Source organism: Canis lupus, chromosome 21, assembly GCF_048164855.1.
Source record: "Canis lupus baileyi chromosome 21, mCanLup2.hap1, whole genome shotgun sequence".
Classification (NCBI taxonomy): domain Eukaryota; kingdom Metazoa; phylum Chordata; class Mammalia; order Carnivora; family Canidae; genus Canis; species Canis lupus.
This window is the reverse complement of record NC_132858.1, coordinates 539,698-555,969: the sequence shown is the minus strand read 5'-3', so window position 1 is coordinate 555,969 and position 16,272 is coordinate 539,698. Positions and strand designations below refer to the sequence as shown.

The window sequence follows — 16,272 nt, the reverse complement described above, 5'->3', positions numbered from 1 at the left end:
TGCTTTGGAAGAATTACCTTCAATTTGTAGCAAATGACACTGGTTTTCCCCTTATAACAACATATTCCTTTTAAATGTGTGCCTGCTTCTGGGCTCACTTTTAAATGTATTTAATTTAGTTAAACTAACTAATTTAATTAACTAAAATTTAAAAATATTTTATTTATTCGTTTCACAGAGAGAGAGAGTGAGTACAAGCAGGGGGAGCGGCAGGCAGAGGCAGACGGAGAAGCAGGCTCCCCACTGAGCCAGGAGCCCAACGTGGGGCTTATCCCATGACCCCCGGATCATGACCTGAGCCAAAGGCAGACGCTCAGCTGACTGAGCCACCCAGGGGTCCCCATTTCTAATTTAAAAACAATCTAAGACTTAGAGAAAATTTGCAAGAATCGTATAAAGAATCCCTGGATACCCCTCATTTCTGAATATCTTCCAGGGTTAATATTTTACTACTTGACTACCCCCTCCCTTACCAACCCACCCCACAAACAGAGACTATTTTCTGAACCATTTAAAAGTAGGTTGTCACTTTACTCCTAAATCCTTCAATACTTTAGTGTGCATTTCCTAAAAGAGAGAATTTTTAAAAAGATTTTATTTATTTATTCACGATAGACACAGAGAGAGGCAGAGACTGCAGAACCCGATGTGGGACTCGATTCCAGGACCCCGGGATCATGACCTGAACCGGAAATATATTCTAACACGTCCCACAGAATATTTGTTTTTTTTTTTTTATTTTTTTTTAATCTTTTTTTTTTATGATAGTCACAGAGAGAGAGAGAGGCAGAGACACAGGCAGAGGGAGAAGCAGGCTCCATGCACCAGGAGCCCAACGTGGGATTCGATCCCGCGTCTCCAGGATCACGCCCTGGGCCAAAGGCAGGCGCCAAACCGCTGCGCCACCCAGGGATCCCAGAATATTTGTTTTTATATAACCATAGTTCGTGTATCAAAATCCGGGAGTTAATACTGATAAAATGTTACCACCTAATCTGCAGACCTCATTCCCATTTCACCATCAGCCCTGGTTATACCCTTTACAGCAAAAGGAAATCCCAGAACACATGCATTCAGTTGCCAGATCTCCTTAGCTCCTTTAGTTTGAAATAGTGCCTGGATCTTTGTACTTCCTAATACTAGCATTTTTGAAAAGCCCATGCCAGATATTTTGTAAAATGGCTAGATATTTATTTTACAATATATTTAAGTTTTAAAAAGTATGGATCCCTTTAGAGAAGAACTACAGATATAGGTAGGTTCATTCCAGGGCGCCACCAGAAAGTGAATATCCAAATAAAGAGAGTCAAGTGAGCTTTTTGGTTTCCTAGTGTATGGAAAAGTTATGTTTGTGCTGTACTGTAGTCCATTAAGTGTGCCACAGCATTCTATCTTTAAAAAAAAAGTGTACATACCTTAATTTAAAATATTGCCCCAAAATGCTAACCATCATCTGAGCTTTCAGTGAGTCATCAGATTTGCTGGTGGAGGGTGTTGCCTCGAGGTCAGTGGCTGCTGACTGCTCAGGATGGTGGTCGCTGAAAGCTGGGGAGGCCTTTGGGCAGCCCGGGGGGCTCAGCGGTTTAGCGCCGCCTTTGGCCCAGGGTGTGATCCTGAAGACCTGGGGTCGAGTCCCAGGTCGGGCTCCCTGCATGGAGCCTGCTTCTCCTTTTGCCTGTGTCTCTGCCTCAGTCTCTCTCTCTTTCTCTCTCATGAATAAATAAATAAAATCTTAAAAAAAAAAAATAATTGGGGTGGCCCTGTCAAGTTCTTCAAATGAGACAACAATAAAGTTTACCGCATTGATTGACTCTCTTTCACAGAACTTTTGGGCCACCGTGGGCTTATTAGTTGCCCTGATTTCAATATTGTTGTGTCTCTGGGAATAGGAAAGCCCAAGGAGAGGGAGAGAGGCGGGAAACAGCCGGTCAGTGCAGAGTCAGAACACACACATGTATGAATAAGGTTCTCCGTCTTTCCTGGGCGTGGGTCCTGGAGCCCCAAAACAATCTCCATGGTCACATCAGAGACCACCGCTCATAGATCCACAGCAACTATCACAATAATGAAATGCTGTGAGAATTACCAACATGTGACACAGAGACACAAAGTGACCAAATGCTGTTGGCAAAGTGCAGCCGAGAGACGTGCTTGATGCAGGGTTGCCACGAAAACTGAGGTTTTTAAGACGCAGTGTTTGCAAAGCACAATAAACCAGACCATAATAAAGCGAGGTACACCTGGATTAAGTAACCGAAGAACAAATAGTCCACCGATAGAGCAAAACCAGGAAGACACGCGGGAAGCTGGAGTTTGAGAGATGTTGGTTTAAATCAACGTCCTTCTGCTCCCGGCTCCTCATCCCACCAGGTGAAAGACTGTGGCTCAAATGGTGAGACAGAAGCTATTCTAGACGGCTGGGTGGAAGCTCAGGCTTGGGCAGGGCATCAGGGTCTGGGCTCCCTCCCCAGGGCTGGGCAGAGGCTGGGAGGAAGGCCTGCTTCGATGCGGACAGGAGTCATGGGACAAACAGCCCATATCACTGAGAATGAAGAAACGAGCTCAACAAAGCAGCAAGAAGACTTGTGTAAGGATGGACAGATGAGTTCTCTGGAACCAGAGGGAAGGTAGCTCAGGATTTTTACTGGGCAGCTTCAGTCAATGCTGTTGTATCCCCCCACACGATGGAGTGTTCCCCAGCACCCAGAGGTGCAGGATGGCCAGGTTACTTCAGGTCCCACACTAACTGTCCCCAGGGAGGATGGCCTGGGGACAGAAGGTCATGAAGGCCTGTGTGATCCAAGACCCCACTGGGGCCTTCTCCAGGGGAGGGGCTGTTCTGGGCAGAGGGGGAGTGTGGGTGTGACCCTGGGGGTCCCGCAGGTTCCCAGAAAGAGGGAGGGATGCGAGTGAGAGCAGGACATGGGGTGAGCCATGGGAAGCTGGGGTGCTGGTGCAGAAGGGACCACAGGTCTGGGGGAGAAAAACGATGCTGTCATGGACCTGTGACAACAGGTATCACTGTGTCTCAGTCACTCAGAAGAGTTGGGGGCTGCTGACTCCAGTCGTGTTAGCGTCTCCTCCTCAGGTGAGAGCAACCTTCATGTCAGGCCCAGGTGTCTGAGCGAGGCCCGCAGGAAGGCTGGGCATGCTTCCTCAAACAGGAGGCTTCAGAGGAAGTATGACCCCTGCTCCTGTATCCCCCAGGGAGAGCGGAGTGTGGCCCATAGACCCAGGCGGGGAATGTGTTTGTGGATCATTTTTCTCTCCCTGCTGCAAGAGACTTGGAGGGGGATGAGGTGGGCCTGGCCCCTTGCCCAGTGGGGTGGGGGGGGGGCAGTGGCGGTGGCAGGACACCCTGTAACAGAGGGGGTTGCTCAGAAGGAAATGAAGGCCCGGAGGATGACTCTCCCTCTCTCTTGCACTTGGGGGATGGGTAGGTGGGAGGGGTCGGGGGGAGTCTGGGGGAGGTAGCCAGGACAGGGCGCCTGCCTTCAGCCACCCTCTGTCCCTAAGAGAAGACGTTTCCAACCCTCGATCCTTGCTGGGCCTCCTCCAGCCTGTCCCGTCTCAGTCTCCAGCCTTCTACTTGCCCATCTTCTTCCCTTTTCTCCTTCCTGCCTACGTGTGCAATCCCTGCTGGCTGGGGCTCCCTCCGGGCCCTGCTGGGTGGCCTTGAGCAAGTTTCATGGTTTCTCCAGGCTCTGCTTTTCTTACCTAGAAGGCAAGGGAGATGGGAATATCTTGCTGCCCTGAGAGCCCTTGAGGGTTAAGTGACAGTGGATGGGTAAGGGACTAGGGCAGCTCCCAGTGCAGGGGAGGGGAGAGAGGCGGCTTCTTCTGCTCTTTGTTTTTTGTTTGTACATATATTTTTTATTGGAGTTCAATTTGCCAACATATAGCATAACACCCAGTGCTCATCCCGCCAAGTGCCCCGCTCAGTGCCCACCCCCCCGTCCTCCTCCCCTTCCATCACCCCTTGTTCATTTCCCAGAGTTCGGAGTCTCTCATGTCTTGTCTCCCTCTCTGATATTTTCACTCATTTTCTCTCCTTTCCCTTTATTCCCTTTCACTATTTTTTATATTCCCCAAATGAATGAGACCATAGAACGTTTGTCCTTCTCCGATTGGCTTATTTCACTCAGCATAATACCCTCCAGTTCCATCCACGTCGAAGCAAATGGTGGGTATTTGTCATTTCTAATGGCTGAGGAATATTCCATTGTATACATAGACCACAGCTTCTTGATCCATTCATCTTTCGATGGACACCGAGGCTCCTTCCACAGTTTGGCTATTGTGGACATTGCTGCTATAAACATCGGGGTGCAGGTGTCCCGGCGATTCACTGCTTCTATATCTTTGGGGTAAATCCCCAGCAGGGCAATTGCTGGGTCGTAGGGCAGGTCTATTTTTAACCCTTTGAGGAACCTCCACACAGTTTTCCAGAGTGGCTGCACCAGGTCACATTCCCACCAACAGTGCAAGAGGGTTCCCCTTCCACCACATCCTCTCCAACATTTGAGGCGGCCTCTTCTGGCCTGTCCCTCCCTCTGTCTGCTACAGGATATGCTGCCTCCCACCTGCCTCCCTCCCTGTCTCCTCACGCACTCCCAGCCCACCCCAACCCCCGTCTCCCTCTTCTTTGTCTTATTCTGCTGCTATTTCTGTCCTTCCTCGATGATGTTGGTGAGGGGTGAGCCTCTTTTCATGTCAGGATGCCAGAACCGTGTCAAACTGGTAAACAGCTGAAGGATGTGGTGGGAGATGAACTTTCCACTGAGGCTACTTTGAACTCATCCCGTCTTCGATGGGTCTCCCCTGCTTCTCCCCATTTTGGAGACTCCATCCCATCTTTACAAAGCCAGGATGGTGGGGCGGGGGTCTCGGGCTCTGGGCAGGGGCAGGCCACACTGAGCGGCCACGCGGGGCTCTGGCCACCCCTGCCCACCTCCAGGACCATGGAGAGGGTCTCAGGAAGGGCCGGGTGGGCTGTGGAAGCAGAACCTGTTGATGGGGTGGCCCGCAGGGATGGGGATCTGAGCAGGGCTGGGCAGGTGTGCCTTGGAGGTGAGATCTCTAGTGGAAAATGTTGGGTGCCCATAGGAGACGCCCGGCAGGGCAGGGAAGCCCAAGCCCGTGCCCCTGGGAGTGGCCTTAGAGCCACGTGCTGCAGCCTGGGGTGCGGAACAGAGATGAGCCCCTGGATGATCGTGCCAAGCCTCCTCCTGGCCTCCTCCCTCGAGCTCTCCCCAATGTCTGGAGGATGCAGATGAGCTGTGAGGCCTGAAGCATAAATGGTGTGGCCTCCTGGCTGGGCATTCAGATCAGTGAGCACAGACCTGAGCCTTTGCAGTGGCTCTTCCCGCCTCAGGGGGTCACGTGGAGGGGGAGCCAGGGCCTGGCCACACCATGACCCCCTGACAACCCTGCCGAAGGTCTGGATCGTCCCAAGCCTTGGTTTCCTTAGCTGTGAGGTGGAGACAATGCTCACGGGGCCGCTGTGAGCCTTAATGTGTGAGAACCTGGAATATTCCCAGAAGAGCACCTGATACATAGTAAGTACAGGGAAAGGAAGCTGTTTTCATGTCACTGTCACCCTATCACCGTGGCTGCAGGCTGCCATGTTAGGAGGTCACCCCTCTACATGTGATCACTCTCCACATCCTGGGATCCTTCTCCACCCCCAGTCTTGGCATTTGGTGCTTGGCGACGACCTCCGAACTGGTCTCCCTCTAACCAGCCTTCACCTCACAGCAGTGATCTTTCTAGAGTATCTGTCTCGTCCCATCACTTCCCTGCCTTAGAAACTACTCAGGACTCCCCAATGCCTGTAGGATGACAACCAAACCCTCGGCAGAAGTTATAGACCCTCTGACATTCTCCTTGGCATTTTACCCACGTGTGGACCCCTGTCCGCCCCCCACCCCCAGGCTTCAACCAACCTGTACCATGCTTGCACATGTTGCCACTGGGAATGCCCTTCATTCTCTTTTCTGCCCAGTGAACTTCCTCTCTTTTGTCCTGCTTTCCCCAGCAGAGCCTGTCAGGGTTGGTGGCTGCTTCCCCTCTGTCCACACAGCCCTCTGGAGCACTGAGTCGGAGATGCACGCCAAGTAGAGGCTGTGTGCTTGGGTAGCACATGGGATGAAGCTCGAACATGGTATTACTTCTGAAAATCCCTTAGGGAGAGTTTTCTGGCATGCCTTGAGAAGTGAGGAGAAGCAAGGAGCCTAGGAGTGTGGGTAGAAGGACCCCGGCTTGCATAAAAATAAGCAGGGGCATGGGGAAGCAAGAGATATTTGTATTTGCTTATGTTTGCATCAGAGGAACAGTACTGTCTACCCAGGGAGGGGGAAGAGTGACGAGAGAGGGCAGATGGGTGGGTAACAAGATTTTGATGATGTGCATTTGTATGTGGTTTGGAGATTTGAGCCATGTGCCCATTTACTGTTTAAAAGACAGAAAAGGAAAGAAGGAGGAAAAGAAAGAGGAAGGAGGGAGGGGAAGAAGCGAGGGAGGGAGGGGGGAGGGAGAGAAAAAGCAGGCTCGGGTAGGAAGCCTCCTGCATCTGAGTCCTGTGCTGTGTCCAGCCAGACAGCTCTCCTGCCGGCCTTGCATCGCCCAGACGAAGTTTGGCTTTGGGCTCGGGCCTGCCATGCGAGAAAGCGTTTAGTTGTTGGTGACTAAAGTGGCAAGATGCCCGGGCGGTGCAGAGTTCTCAGGGTCTGGGGAAACAGAGGGCCTCTCACCTCTCTCCTCCCTCCGTGTTTGTTCACCGAGGGGGACCGCAGGCTCCATTGTTCCTCTTCTTTCTGTTTCGTCGCCGAGCAGATACACTGAAGATCATGTGGGTTAAGTGTGCCCAGGATGCGTCCCACTGTGCAGTGAAGTGGTTTCACACGGGGCTTTGGAGTCAGGTGGAGCAGTTGTACCTATGAGCTGACAAGCTGTGTGACCCCTGGCGTGTCACTTTGCCTCTGGATCTCATTTCCTTATTTATAGATCAGGGAGGATAATACCTTTTCTGAGAGCTCTTATGAGGATTACGTGAAATAACATAGGCCTGGTGCATAGCAAGTGCCACTCACTGCCGTCCTCACTGCCACCGCTCTCCCGGTGTGTCCCGCAGGCGCTGGTTTCTGTGTGTCTGCCCCAGAGACTTTCAAGTCCCAAGGCAAGGGCTCGTTTCACTCCTCTCTTGCTCTGGGGTCAGCTAGGGCATGGCTCCATGTAAGTGCCCAGGTAGTGAGTTATTTTCCATTCCTGAGCACAGAATCCCCACACCCAGCAGGTGCCTGTGCTGTTGGTGGACAGACAGGCTGGTGTCTCTAGATCCCAGGGCTGGGCTGGGGCCCTGGCTGTGCCCAGCAGTGTGGCTTCGGGGCCCAGGAACAGGAACAGGTGTCCACTGGAGGTGCCATGGTTAATGCTCAGACTCTGAAGCCGGACAACCGGTAGAGTTGCCTCTTTTTTAGCTCTGTGACTTGGCCATTTTACTTAACTTCTCTGGGTCTATGTTTTCTTACCTGCTACATAGAGCTGGTGTGAGAATTGACTGCCCTCAGCTGGACCACCCTTTACCTTGTGGGCTACCTGGTTTCTTGTGCTGTCTTCGCTCATGCCATCCCATTGACTTGGAAGGCCCTTTCCTCCCCACCCCTAGATAGCAAATTACTACTCATCCTTTACAACCCAGCTCAGGCATCACCACCTGCCCTCCTATCCCCGGCAAAGGTCTTTCCAGATGAATGCCTCCTCCCCTCCAGCTGGGTCAGGAGCTCTCCTAGGCCCAGTTCATTCTGTCACGGGCTTGCAGTCATAAAATTGCTACAGTGCCTCCGTGCTCCTACGTAGCCCTCCCCCTGTATTGATGTTTCTGAAATCAATTCAGTGCCCATCCATATAACAGCTTGTATTTCCGATCCCAGATCCTTGAGACTAGCGATAATGCCTGGTCCCTTAAGAGTAGAGAACTCAGAGGGTGCCACCATCTCCCTGTCTAAGCCCTAGAGAGCGGGGCGGGGCGGGGGGGGGGTAGGGCCGAGTTGTGACTTGGCAATTAACTTTGAGTGACCTTGGACAAGTCCTTTCCCTCTTGGGCCTCAGTGTCCTCATCTGAAAGATAACAGTGGGACAAGATGCTTGCCTCCACCAGCACCAGGGCGCTGGGACCTGGGGGATTGGTGGCTCTTTTCTTTTCCCCTTCCTCCTTCCAGGGAGCTCTCTCACCTCTCCTGAGAGAGAACATTCATTGCTAAACCTCTCTAATGCTTGCAACCTCCTGTGTAGGCTCTACTACTGCCATGTCCCCTTCACAGGCAAACTTTACAGCAAAGGCTCAGAGATGTTGAGTGCTTGCCGATGGCCACACAGGGAGGATATGGGATTTGAACCCAGGCTGTCTGATAAAAAAAGGCTTTCACGAACCACCTTGGGGCTCTGTCCGGGCTCACCCCAGCACTGGCTCCTCCCCTAAGAATCCCCCGCCTGCTGGGGAGGGTTCAGAGGGTCAGGAGGGGGCCATCAATCGCAACCACATCCTGTGACAGTTGCCTGGGGAGTGCTCGCTTACTCTCCGTCTTGGGACAGGTGAAAGGAGAACAGGCCCTACTCAGCCCTTCTGGGAAGGATCTGCAGCCCAGCCTCCTTCAACACCTGCCTGCTCTAGGAGGGCTCAGAGGAAACCCGACCCCCTGCCCTCACCCAGAAGGCAGATCTGGGCAGGGGCCCTCGCAGCAGCCTAAAATCCCAGCCTCCGAGCAGCTGCAGGGTTCCTCTGTATGAAGCCGCCCCACACCCCATCCCCACTGTGTATTCCTCAGCCTCATCTCCAACTCCTTCCTTCCAGCCTGGGGCCAGTTCTTTGTCAGGTGGCTCTGAGCAGAAAATCCCTTCACATTACCCTGTCTCCGAAATTATGGGGCCACTGAGTCAGGGCTCAAGTGGGGCAGAGAAGAGAGGGGAGCAGGCTGCTGAACTCACAGACATTCTGTGTCCACCTCCTTCAGGAGGGCAGGCCCTGTGTCCTCCTGTTCCTGTATCCTTAGCATTTTTCACAGTGTCGGGCCATGGTTTCCAGTTCCCCATCTCCACCTTGATGGATAGAACTGCCCTCACCCAACACACAGAGACAGAGACACAGGCACACACACAGGCACACACACAGGTCCGGGCACTGTAAGAGCTCAAGGACTCGTCACTCCACGCACGGGGTTTTATTCAGCAATTACTTTAATCTCGGGATACTCAGAACTGGGCACTAGAAGCTGGCTCTGAGCCCTCAGGCCGCCTGCACATGTCTGTGCTCAGGGTGAGTCAGCTGCGTGTGCACGTGCTCCTCAGGGAAGCCCCCAACGGTGCTAGCAGACACGGGGGCTCCTCTCTGTGCTTCTGTCCCAAGGGACTGGGGCCCAACTCTGGGTCTTGGGGGAGCTGGGCTAGGGCTGTCTTTGTATGCCACAGGAAGCTCCGAAGCAGGACCTCATGTCCAGGGATGGTCCCTGCAGAGCAGGGAGGTGCCCTGATTGGCTCCGGGTCTCTAGGGGTAGGGTCGACCTGCTTGCTGTCAGCCGGCTGCTCCTAAGTGCCCAGGTGGCTGCCAACCTGGGTCAGTGGTGGGCCACCCTCAGCCCCAGACTCCACCTGTCAAAGCAACAGCAGCCTAGCAGCCCGCACATGGGGGCACTGGGATGGGGCCCATTTCTGCTCGCTCAGTGCCTCCAGGCCTTGACCTGAGACTCAGGGAACTAAAGCACAGACCCCCAAGGATCAGAAAGGGCCTCAGAAGTCATTATGCTCAGACCTTCTTGCAGTCTGCTGAAAGGTGGCCGCTTGTTCATCCCTGAGACAGAGAGCTCACTACTTCTCAGAGGCAGCACCCTCCACCTCAGGGCTGTCTGGGGCCAAGGGAGGGCTGTGCCAGCAGCTTCTGTTTGATGGATGGAGATGGAGCTGTGGGTGCAGGGTGAGGGCTTTCCCTGCGTCTCTCCAGAGGAGGCCTGTCAGGCCCCTGGGGGAATATGCGGGAGGACGGGGTGGGAGAGTAGGGGCAGGTAGAGCAGGAGTCCAGCAGGAGGGAGCCACCTGGAGCCTTGCTGAGTCTAGCCCTAGGCTGCTCCGATGTCATCATAGTCTTCACTGTCAACGGAATCAGGCCGGGGAGTGGGGGGTCCTGTGCGGCAGGGAGGCTCGGGTCAGGGGGAGGCTGGTCACTGTCTCTCCAGCCCCATCGGACAGAGCCGAATGGGTCTGAGTCCACAGCCCTCCCACGTGATGCTGTGTGGGTGCAGCGACAAGACTCCCGCCGTGTTATCTTGCTCATTACCATCTCCCTTGCTAGAATGTCAGCCTCATCTGTGCACTTTAGGGCTGTAGTGCCCACGCCTGCACAGGAAATGATGGGCGACTTGAGTGCTGGCACTCCCCTTGCTACCGCAGTCTTCCCCAAGGGGCCATTGGCTACTTCTGCTTGAATACCTCCACTAATGGGGAGCTTATTTCCTCTCAAGGCATTCTTTGGATCTTTCTCTGTCCCGTCCACATCCATTTTTCCCACCTCCTCATTCTTGTTTGTTTAAAAAACGAAAATAGAAACAAAAAAAAAAAACCTTGAATGCCTGGGGGCTCAGCGGTTGAGCATCTGCCTTTGACCCAGGGTGTGATCCTGGGATCCAGGATCGAGTCCTGCATCGGGCTCCCCGCATGGAGCCTGCTTCTCCCTCTGCCTATGTCTCTACCTCTCTCTCTGTGTGTGTCTCTCACGAATAAATAAATAAAATCTTAAAAAAAATAACAACAAATCTTTACTTTTCTTCTTGGGCTAATGAATCCAAAGGATGTGGAGTTCCCCCTCTCATCCACCCCCTGCTCCCTGTCTGTTCCTCCTCCCAGGACCACCTCCCTTGCCACTGGTACCTGGACACTCAAACTGCTCCGTTGAGGGGGGCTGGGGCGGTGGCTGGAAGTTCTGGTACCACTCCCCGGATGAAGTGCTGGAGCTGTCATCAGCCAAGGGCCCTGCTGGAAACCCCGAGAACCAATCACTCTGCCTGGAGACAGCCAGCTCGAGAGCTGCCAGAGCTGGGAAGCCCTCATGACTCACAAGACTCCAGTTCCTGGCTTGACCATGAATGAGGAGGTGAGGGCCCGGAGAGGGGTGGAGACTTGTGCTGGGGCTAGAATCCTGAGCTCAGCCTGGCTCAGGGCTTCCAGCTTTATGCCTCCTCCAGCCAGGTCAGCTATAGGATGGGAACTGGGGCACACACGGGATCCTCCTGGGCCCAGCTCACCTGAAAAAGTAGCTTGGGAGCCAGCCAGCTCCAGGTTCGGGGGCTGCTCCAGGTGGGGGCTCCTCTCTGCAGAAAACACCTGGGGGGTCCACGGAGGTAGCCTGCTGCTGGGGCTATTGCAGTAATCCTCCCCAGAGGATGTGCTGGATTCACTGCTGCTCCTTGGGCGGTGTTGAGAGCCCAGGGAGGGGGTGTTTGCCATGTAGTGTCCAGCACCAATGGGTGGGACCTGGGACACGTTCATCTCTTCAAGTCCTGGCCCAGGAAAGGGAGAATAGTGAGGAAAGAAGCAGCAATGCAGCAAGAGGGCTTCAAATTAGACCCAAGAAAGAACTAATGGCCAAGCGGAATGTTAAAATCAGAAAGGAGCTATCGAGGGGGGCTGCTGTTGGCATTTCTCAAGGTGAGCTGAGTTGCTAGGTCCGGAGTCAAGGTTGACATCGTTATCACTGCCTCCGTGCACCTCCCCAGCCTGACTCACCTTCCTCCGGGGGGAGCATCTGGAACTGGTTCTGCTGGACCTCCTCAGCTTCTTCCAGGAGGGGCATCTGGAACCGGTTCTGCTGGACCTCCTCGTCTGTGATGCGGTGCCGCTGGGAATCTACAAGCAGAGTGGTGGTGAGGGGGGGTGAAGACCTACCTCCTCGCCCCCGGAGCCTACAGGAAGGGCTGCAGTGCCTTGGCACTTCCAGGGGTGCCCTGGGGCTGAATAGTGTGGGAGGACAAGCCCAGAAGTACAGAGGGGTTAGCACTTCCCGTCAGCTCCCGGGCTCTTATCCGAGTCCAGCCAGTCCTGAATCTCAGTCTTTAACCAGCACGGGATGAGGTTGCTTCTGCCCAAAACCCTAGTGCCTTGTGCCTTGCCCCAGATACCCCTCCTTCTGCTTAAGGAAACAGGGAGAGTCCTGGGCTGCCTCCTTGTGCCCCGGGGGCTGTGGGCAGGAAGAGGGCAGACGGTGCCCCAGCCAGGGCAGAGTGGAAGCCCGGAGGTCTGGAATCCCTGCCTCCTAGGCTCTGGGGAACTTTTGCTTGAGAACTGGAGACGTGATATGGATCTGTTGAATCTTAAGGACTTGAGAACCTGGGACCTTGGAGTCTGCGCTCTCAAACCTGGTATATAGAACCTCACTCGCAGTGTCATGGGATTTTAGACTCTCGATCTAGCATCTTGCATGCCTGAGAGCAGAGCCTCAGGTTCCAAGGATGCCTCACCCTGGTGGCTCCCAAATCCTGGTGCATGGCAAGGCAGAAGCACACTCAGCCACCTCCTTCCACAGAGGCCCTGGTCCAGCAGGTGAGGCACAGACGACCAGCGTCCCTACTAATCTCTATTCTCCACCCCGCTAAGGGCAGACCCTCTGGCCTTCATCTGGACACACAGCTGCCCAGGATAGAAGCTTCGTCTGTGGCCTCTCCTGCAGCTGGGGAGTTAGACTGTGGCGGGCAAGGCTGAGCGTGGCAGTGAGGGGGCATCCTTGGTGCCCTGCCTGTCAGTGCTGAGCCCGCCTCGTCTTCCCTCCCCCTGCTGCTGTCCAGGAGGTGGAAATGGCAGTGAGCCGTTCTGGACCATGTTGATGAGCGCAACATCTTAGGGACTACACAGCAGCAAGAGAGAGGAAGGCTGGTCCCTGCCAACTTCTCAGGATGCCATTGTTTGGGGGCGCCGGTGACACACAAACTCTCATCCTAACTCATAGGGTGGGTCCCGGAGGGAAGCTGGGGGATGTTTGATGAGCTCCCAAGGGAGTCCCCCATAGGTGTGGGATTCTTTGCTCTAATGTCCAGCATTGCCTGGGCCCTGCCTTAAGCACTGTCTATCCTCCTCCAGTCCCCAGCAGGCAGGGAGGAGAGCTGGAAAAGCCACCTGGGGGTTTAAACTGGGCTCCCCAGCAAGGTGGGGGAAGGGGTGAGGTTGATGGGCAGGAGGGGGCACAGAAGGGGCGTGAGCCTGTGAGAAGCCGTCTGAACGTGTCTCTTGCCTGGACTTCCTTGCTTCACGCAGACAAGGCCACCCTGGAGGTGAGTGTCAAGGGACAAGTCCTAAGACCCTGTGTGGCCGGACAAAGGCAGGAGGGAAGGAGGTCGAAGACACAGAGGGGCCTCTAGGGTCACAAAACACCTGGAGAGCTTCAGCGTAGGGCCACTTTGAGTCAAGGGACACTCCACGGACAGCATGCAGGGTGACCTGGTGGGCCCCGCGGAGCTCCCCAGCCAACGGGATCCTCTCTCTGGTTGGGGGTGGGGGTGGGGAGCCCGGGCCCGGGCACTCACTGTAAAAGGTGGTCAGGGCCACGGGAGGCTGGGTGCTGAAGTCATAGTGCTCATAGTCTGAGTCCGAGCTGGAGTCCGGGTCCTTGGGGGGTGGGGCCTGCGCCTGGATGGGCAGCATGGGAACTGGGGAGAGAGCAGAGTCGGGCAGGGCCAAGTGGCAGGCGGAGAGGTGCAGGGAGCGGCAGGAGCGCGCAGCCGGCGGGGCCCAGACACACGGGCAGGGACAGCGCCAGGTCTCCCAGGTCGCCCGTCTCGTACCAGACTGTCCAGCCTGGGTTTGCCAAGCTCCCCCCGCCCATTGGCTTATTTCCTTTGCTTACTTCCAAAACATAGAGCAGTTGCTACAGGCCGGGCGGGACACTTAAAACATGATCTTATTCGGATCATCGTAAGGACTCGGTGAGGTGGGTACGTCGGCGTCCCCACGTTACAGCTGAAGAAACTAAGGCACGGGGAGGTCCTCACTGGGCCCAGAGAAGCAGCCAGTGTGACTCTTAACCCTCAGACTACGAGAGTCAGTGAGCAAATGCTCTGTGCTTCACCTGTGTGCCAGGTTCTGCGTTCATGTTCTTTCCTTAAACACATGGAGGCCTCGCACAGGGAGTATTTCTACCATTCAGCTGGGTTTGGTATTGGTTTTCTTGTCCTCGAATGCTTTCAAATAAAGGTGATTTAGTACAGTCACAGCGCAGTGTGACTAAGCCTGAGTTCCCTAAGAGACTTTCACGAAGTATAAATCCGTATGTTATAAAAGATGGATGACCGATCCAATTTTTCTTTCGTTTAGAAAATATCAAATAGGGATCCCTGGGTGGTGCAGCGGTTTAGCGCCTGCCTTTGGCCCAGGGCGCGATCCTGGAGACCCGGGATCGAATCCCACGTTGGGCTCCCGGTGCTTGGAGCCTGCTTCTCCCTCTGCCTGTGTCTCTGCCTCTCTCTCTCTCTCTCTCTCTCTCTCTCTCTCTGTGACTATCATAAATAAATAAAAATTAAAAAAAAACATTTAATATCAAATAAAATGATGTTCCAGGAAAATCTTGATGGGGCCGTGCAGGAAGGCTGACTGAGCAGGCCATTGAAAGAGGCCACAGTATCACAAACCTACCAGCCAAGTAGCAGGGTGGAGCTTTCCTCTGAGAAATGCCCAGAGTCTGCATTATTCTAGGACCCCAAAGCCTAGCCCAGAATGACTGCCCTGGAAGATCATCTGCCATTCAGGCCCAGACCGAGACATGACGTGCTCAAGGTCTCACAGGCACCCATGGGCTACCTGAGGTCTCATCTCCAGCTGGGGCACAGCTTTGACCTAAACACCACTGGCTCTCCAGAAAGGATACCCTTTCTGCCTCCCCAGCCCTCTCCACCCCCAGGGTGGGCGACATCCTACCTTCTTCTTTGGAAATGGTGATGGGGACATCTTGATAGCTATTGATCCCTTCTGGGGTGGTGGTGAGGAGGTGTGGGCTGTTCACCATAACAGGGAGGGCTGAGGGAAGGGAGGCAGACATTCTCCAGGTCATTTTTTGCTCCCTCCCAGTCTACTCGGTCCTATGCTCATTGAGACACCTTCCTCCTCACTTCCCCCTCAATCACACCCTCACACATGCACAGAGTCTGGTCCTCCCACGGGCCATTTCTGCCGAGCATGCTGGGAAAATCCTTTCCATCAGGAGGTGACCTGGATCTCTCCTGCAAGGCCCACATCCCCCTGAGAGGGCCACACCTCAGGCCAGCTTCTTTCCCTCTCTAGGCCTTTCCAGTGACTCCCAGAACTCTGCACCTACCATATTTTCCTTTAACTTTCAAGAAGATGAAGGCCATGGAGATGAGTAAGCCAAGGCAGAGAATTCCCAGAGTGATGCAGAGGATGAGGAGCATTAATTCCCGGGGTTTCCAGTCCTCCGTTGTCATGGTCACAGAAGATTCTGGGAAGAAACAAGAGCCCCAAGTCAGGGAAAAAGAAGAATGTATGTAGACCTCTCCTTGTGCTTCTTGCCTCTCCAGCCTCTCTGCAGCTCACCCGCTTCCCTTCTGGAGCAACCCCCCTCCTCTCTTCTTTTTTTCTAATTTGGCCATCTGCTTTTAGGTGACTTGTATATAGTAGGTGCTCGAGAAATGCATATTGAATGAATAAATAATTGACCGGAGGAAACTTTCCCATGGCCACCAGCCCACAGGGATCTCTCTTCCTGTTCAACAATTACTGAGTGCCCACTGTGTATGCCACTTAGGGATACAAATATGACATCAGCATCACAGACCTTAAGGGGAGCTATTGATACATAGGTTCAAACCAGTATGGCACCATGCTTGCTGGGATGGAGGTATGGGCAGGCATGAGGCCCTACACGGGGCATCTAATCTCTAGGGAGGAAGACTAAGGCTGGCTTTCCAGGGAAGGTAACTTAGAGCTACCTCTGGTAGCGAACAGACTATCAGGAGAGTGAGATTTCTTTCTGTGCCCTGGATACATCCTTCCTACCAGACGTGTCCTCCCAGAGGGTAGGGGCGAGGGCCATGATTCTGGACCTCCCAGCTCTGCAGCCCCTGCAGCTCTGGTGTGGCTTACTGTTTTCTCTCTCTTGGCCCTATCCCTGCTTAAGAAGAACTCAAAGGCTGGACAGAGGCTGCTGTGGGGCAGGTGCTTGGAGCCCTGGTCAGAAGAGGAGACAGGGACCACCCCCTGCTCAGCGTATGCAGCCTGGGGTGC

At 54.1% G+C, this 16,272-nt stretch overlaps 1 protein-coding gene across 5 annotated transcripts in view; it reads right to left on the bottom strand.

The window, feature by feature from the left end:
• Window positions 1-9,216: 9,216 nt before the first annotated feature.
• CD6 (CD6 molecule) overlaps window positions 9,217-16,272 on the bottom strand; it is a 40,111-nt gene continuing 33,055 nt past the window's right edge. For 2 of the 5 annotated variants that reach the window (XM_072789347.1, XM_072789343.1), the window contains 7 exons: window positions 15,347-15,487; window positions 14,950-15,048; window positions 13,563-13,685; window positions 11,773-11,892; window positions 11,292-11,546; window positions 10,918-11,022; window positions 9,217-10,174 (listed from right to left, as the gene is read on the bottom strand). In XM_072789347.1, coding sequence (XP_072645448.1) covers window positions 10,110-10,174; window positions 10,918-11,022; window positions 11,292-11,546; window positions 11,773-11,892; window positions 13,563-13,685; window positions 14,950-15,048; window positions 15,347-15,487 — 908 coding nt within the window. In that variant the 3' untranslated portion in view covers window positions 9,217-10,109. The remainder of the gene's footprint in view (window positions 10,175-10,917; window positions 11,023-11,291; window positions 11,547-11,772; window positions 11,893-13,562; window positions 13,686-14,949; window positions 15,049-15,346; window positions 15,488-16,272) is intronic. The other 3 variants (XM_072789344.1, XM_072789345.1, XM_072789346.1) reach the window with 3 other exon arrangements.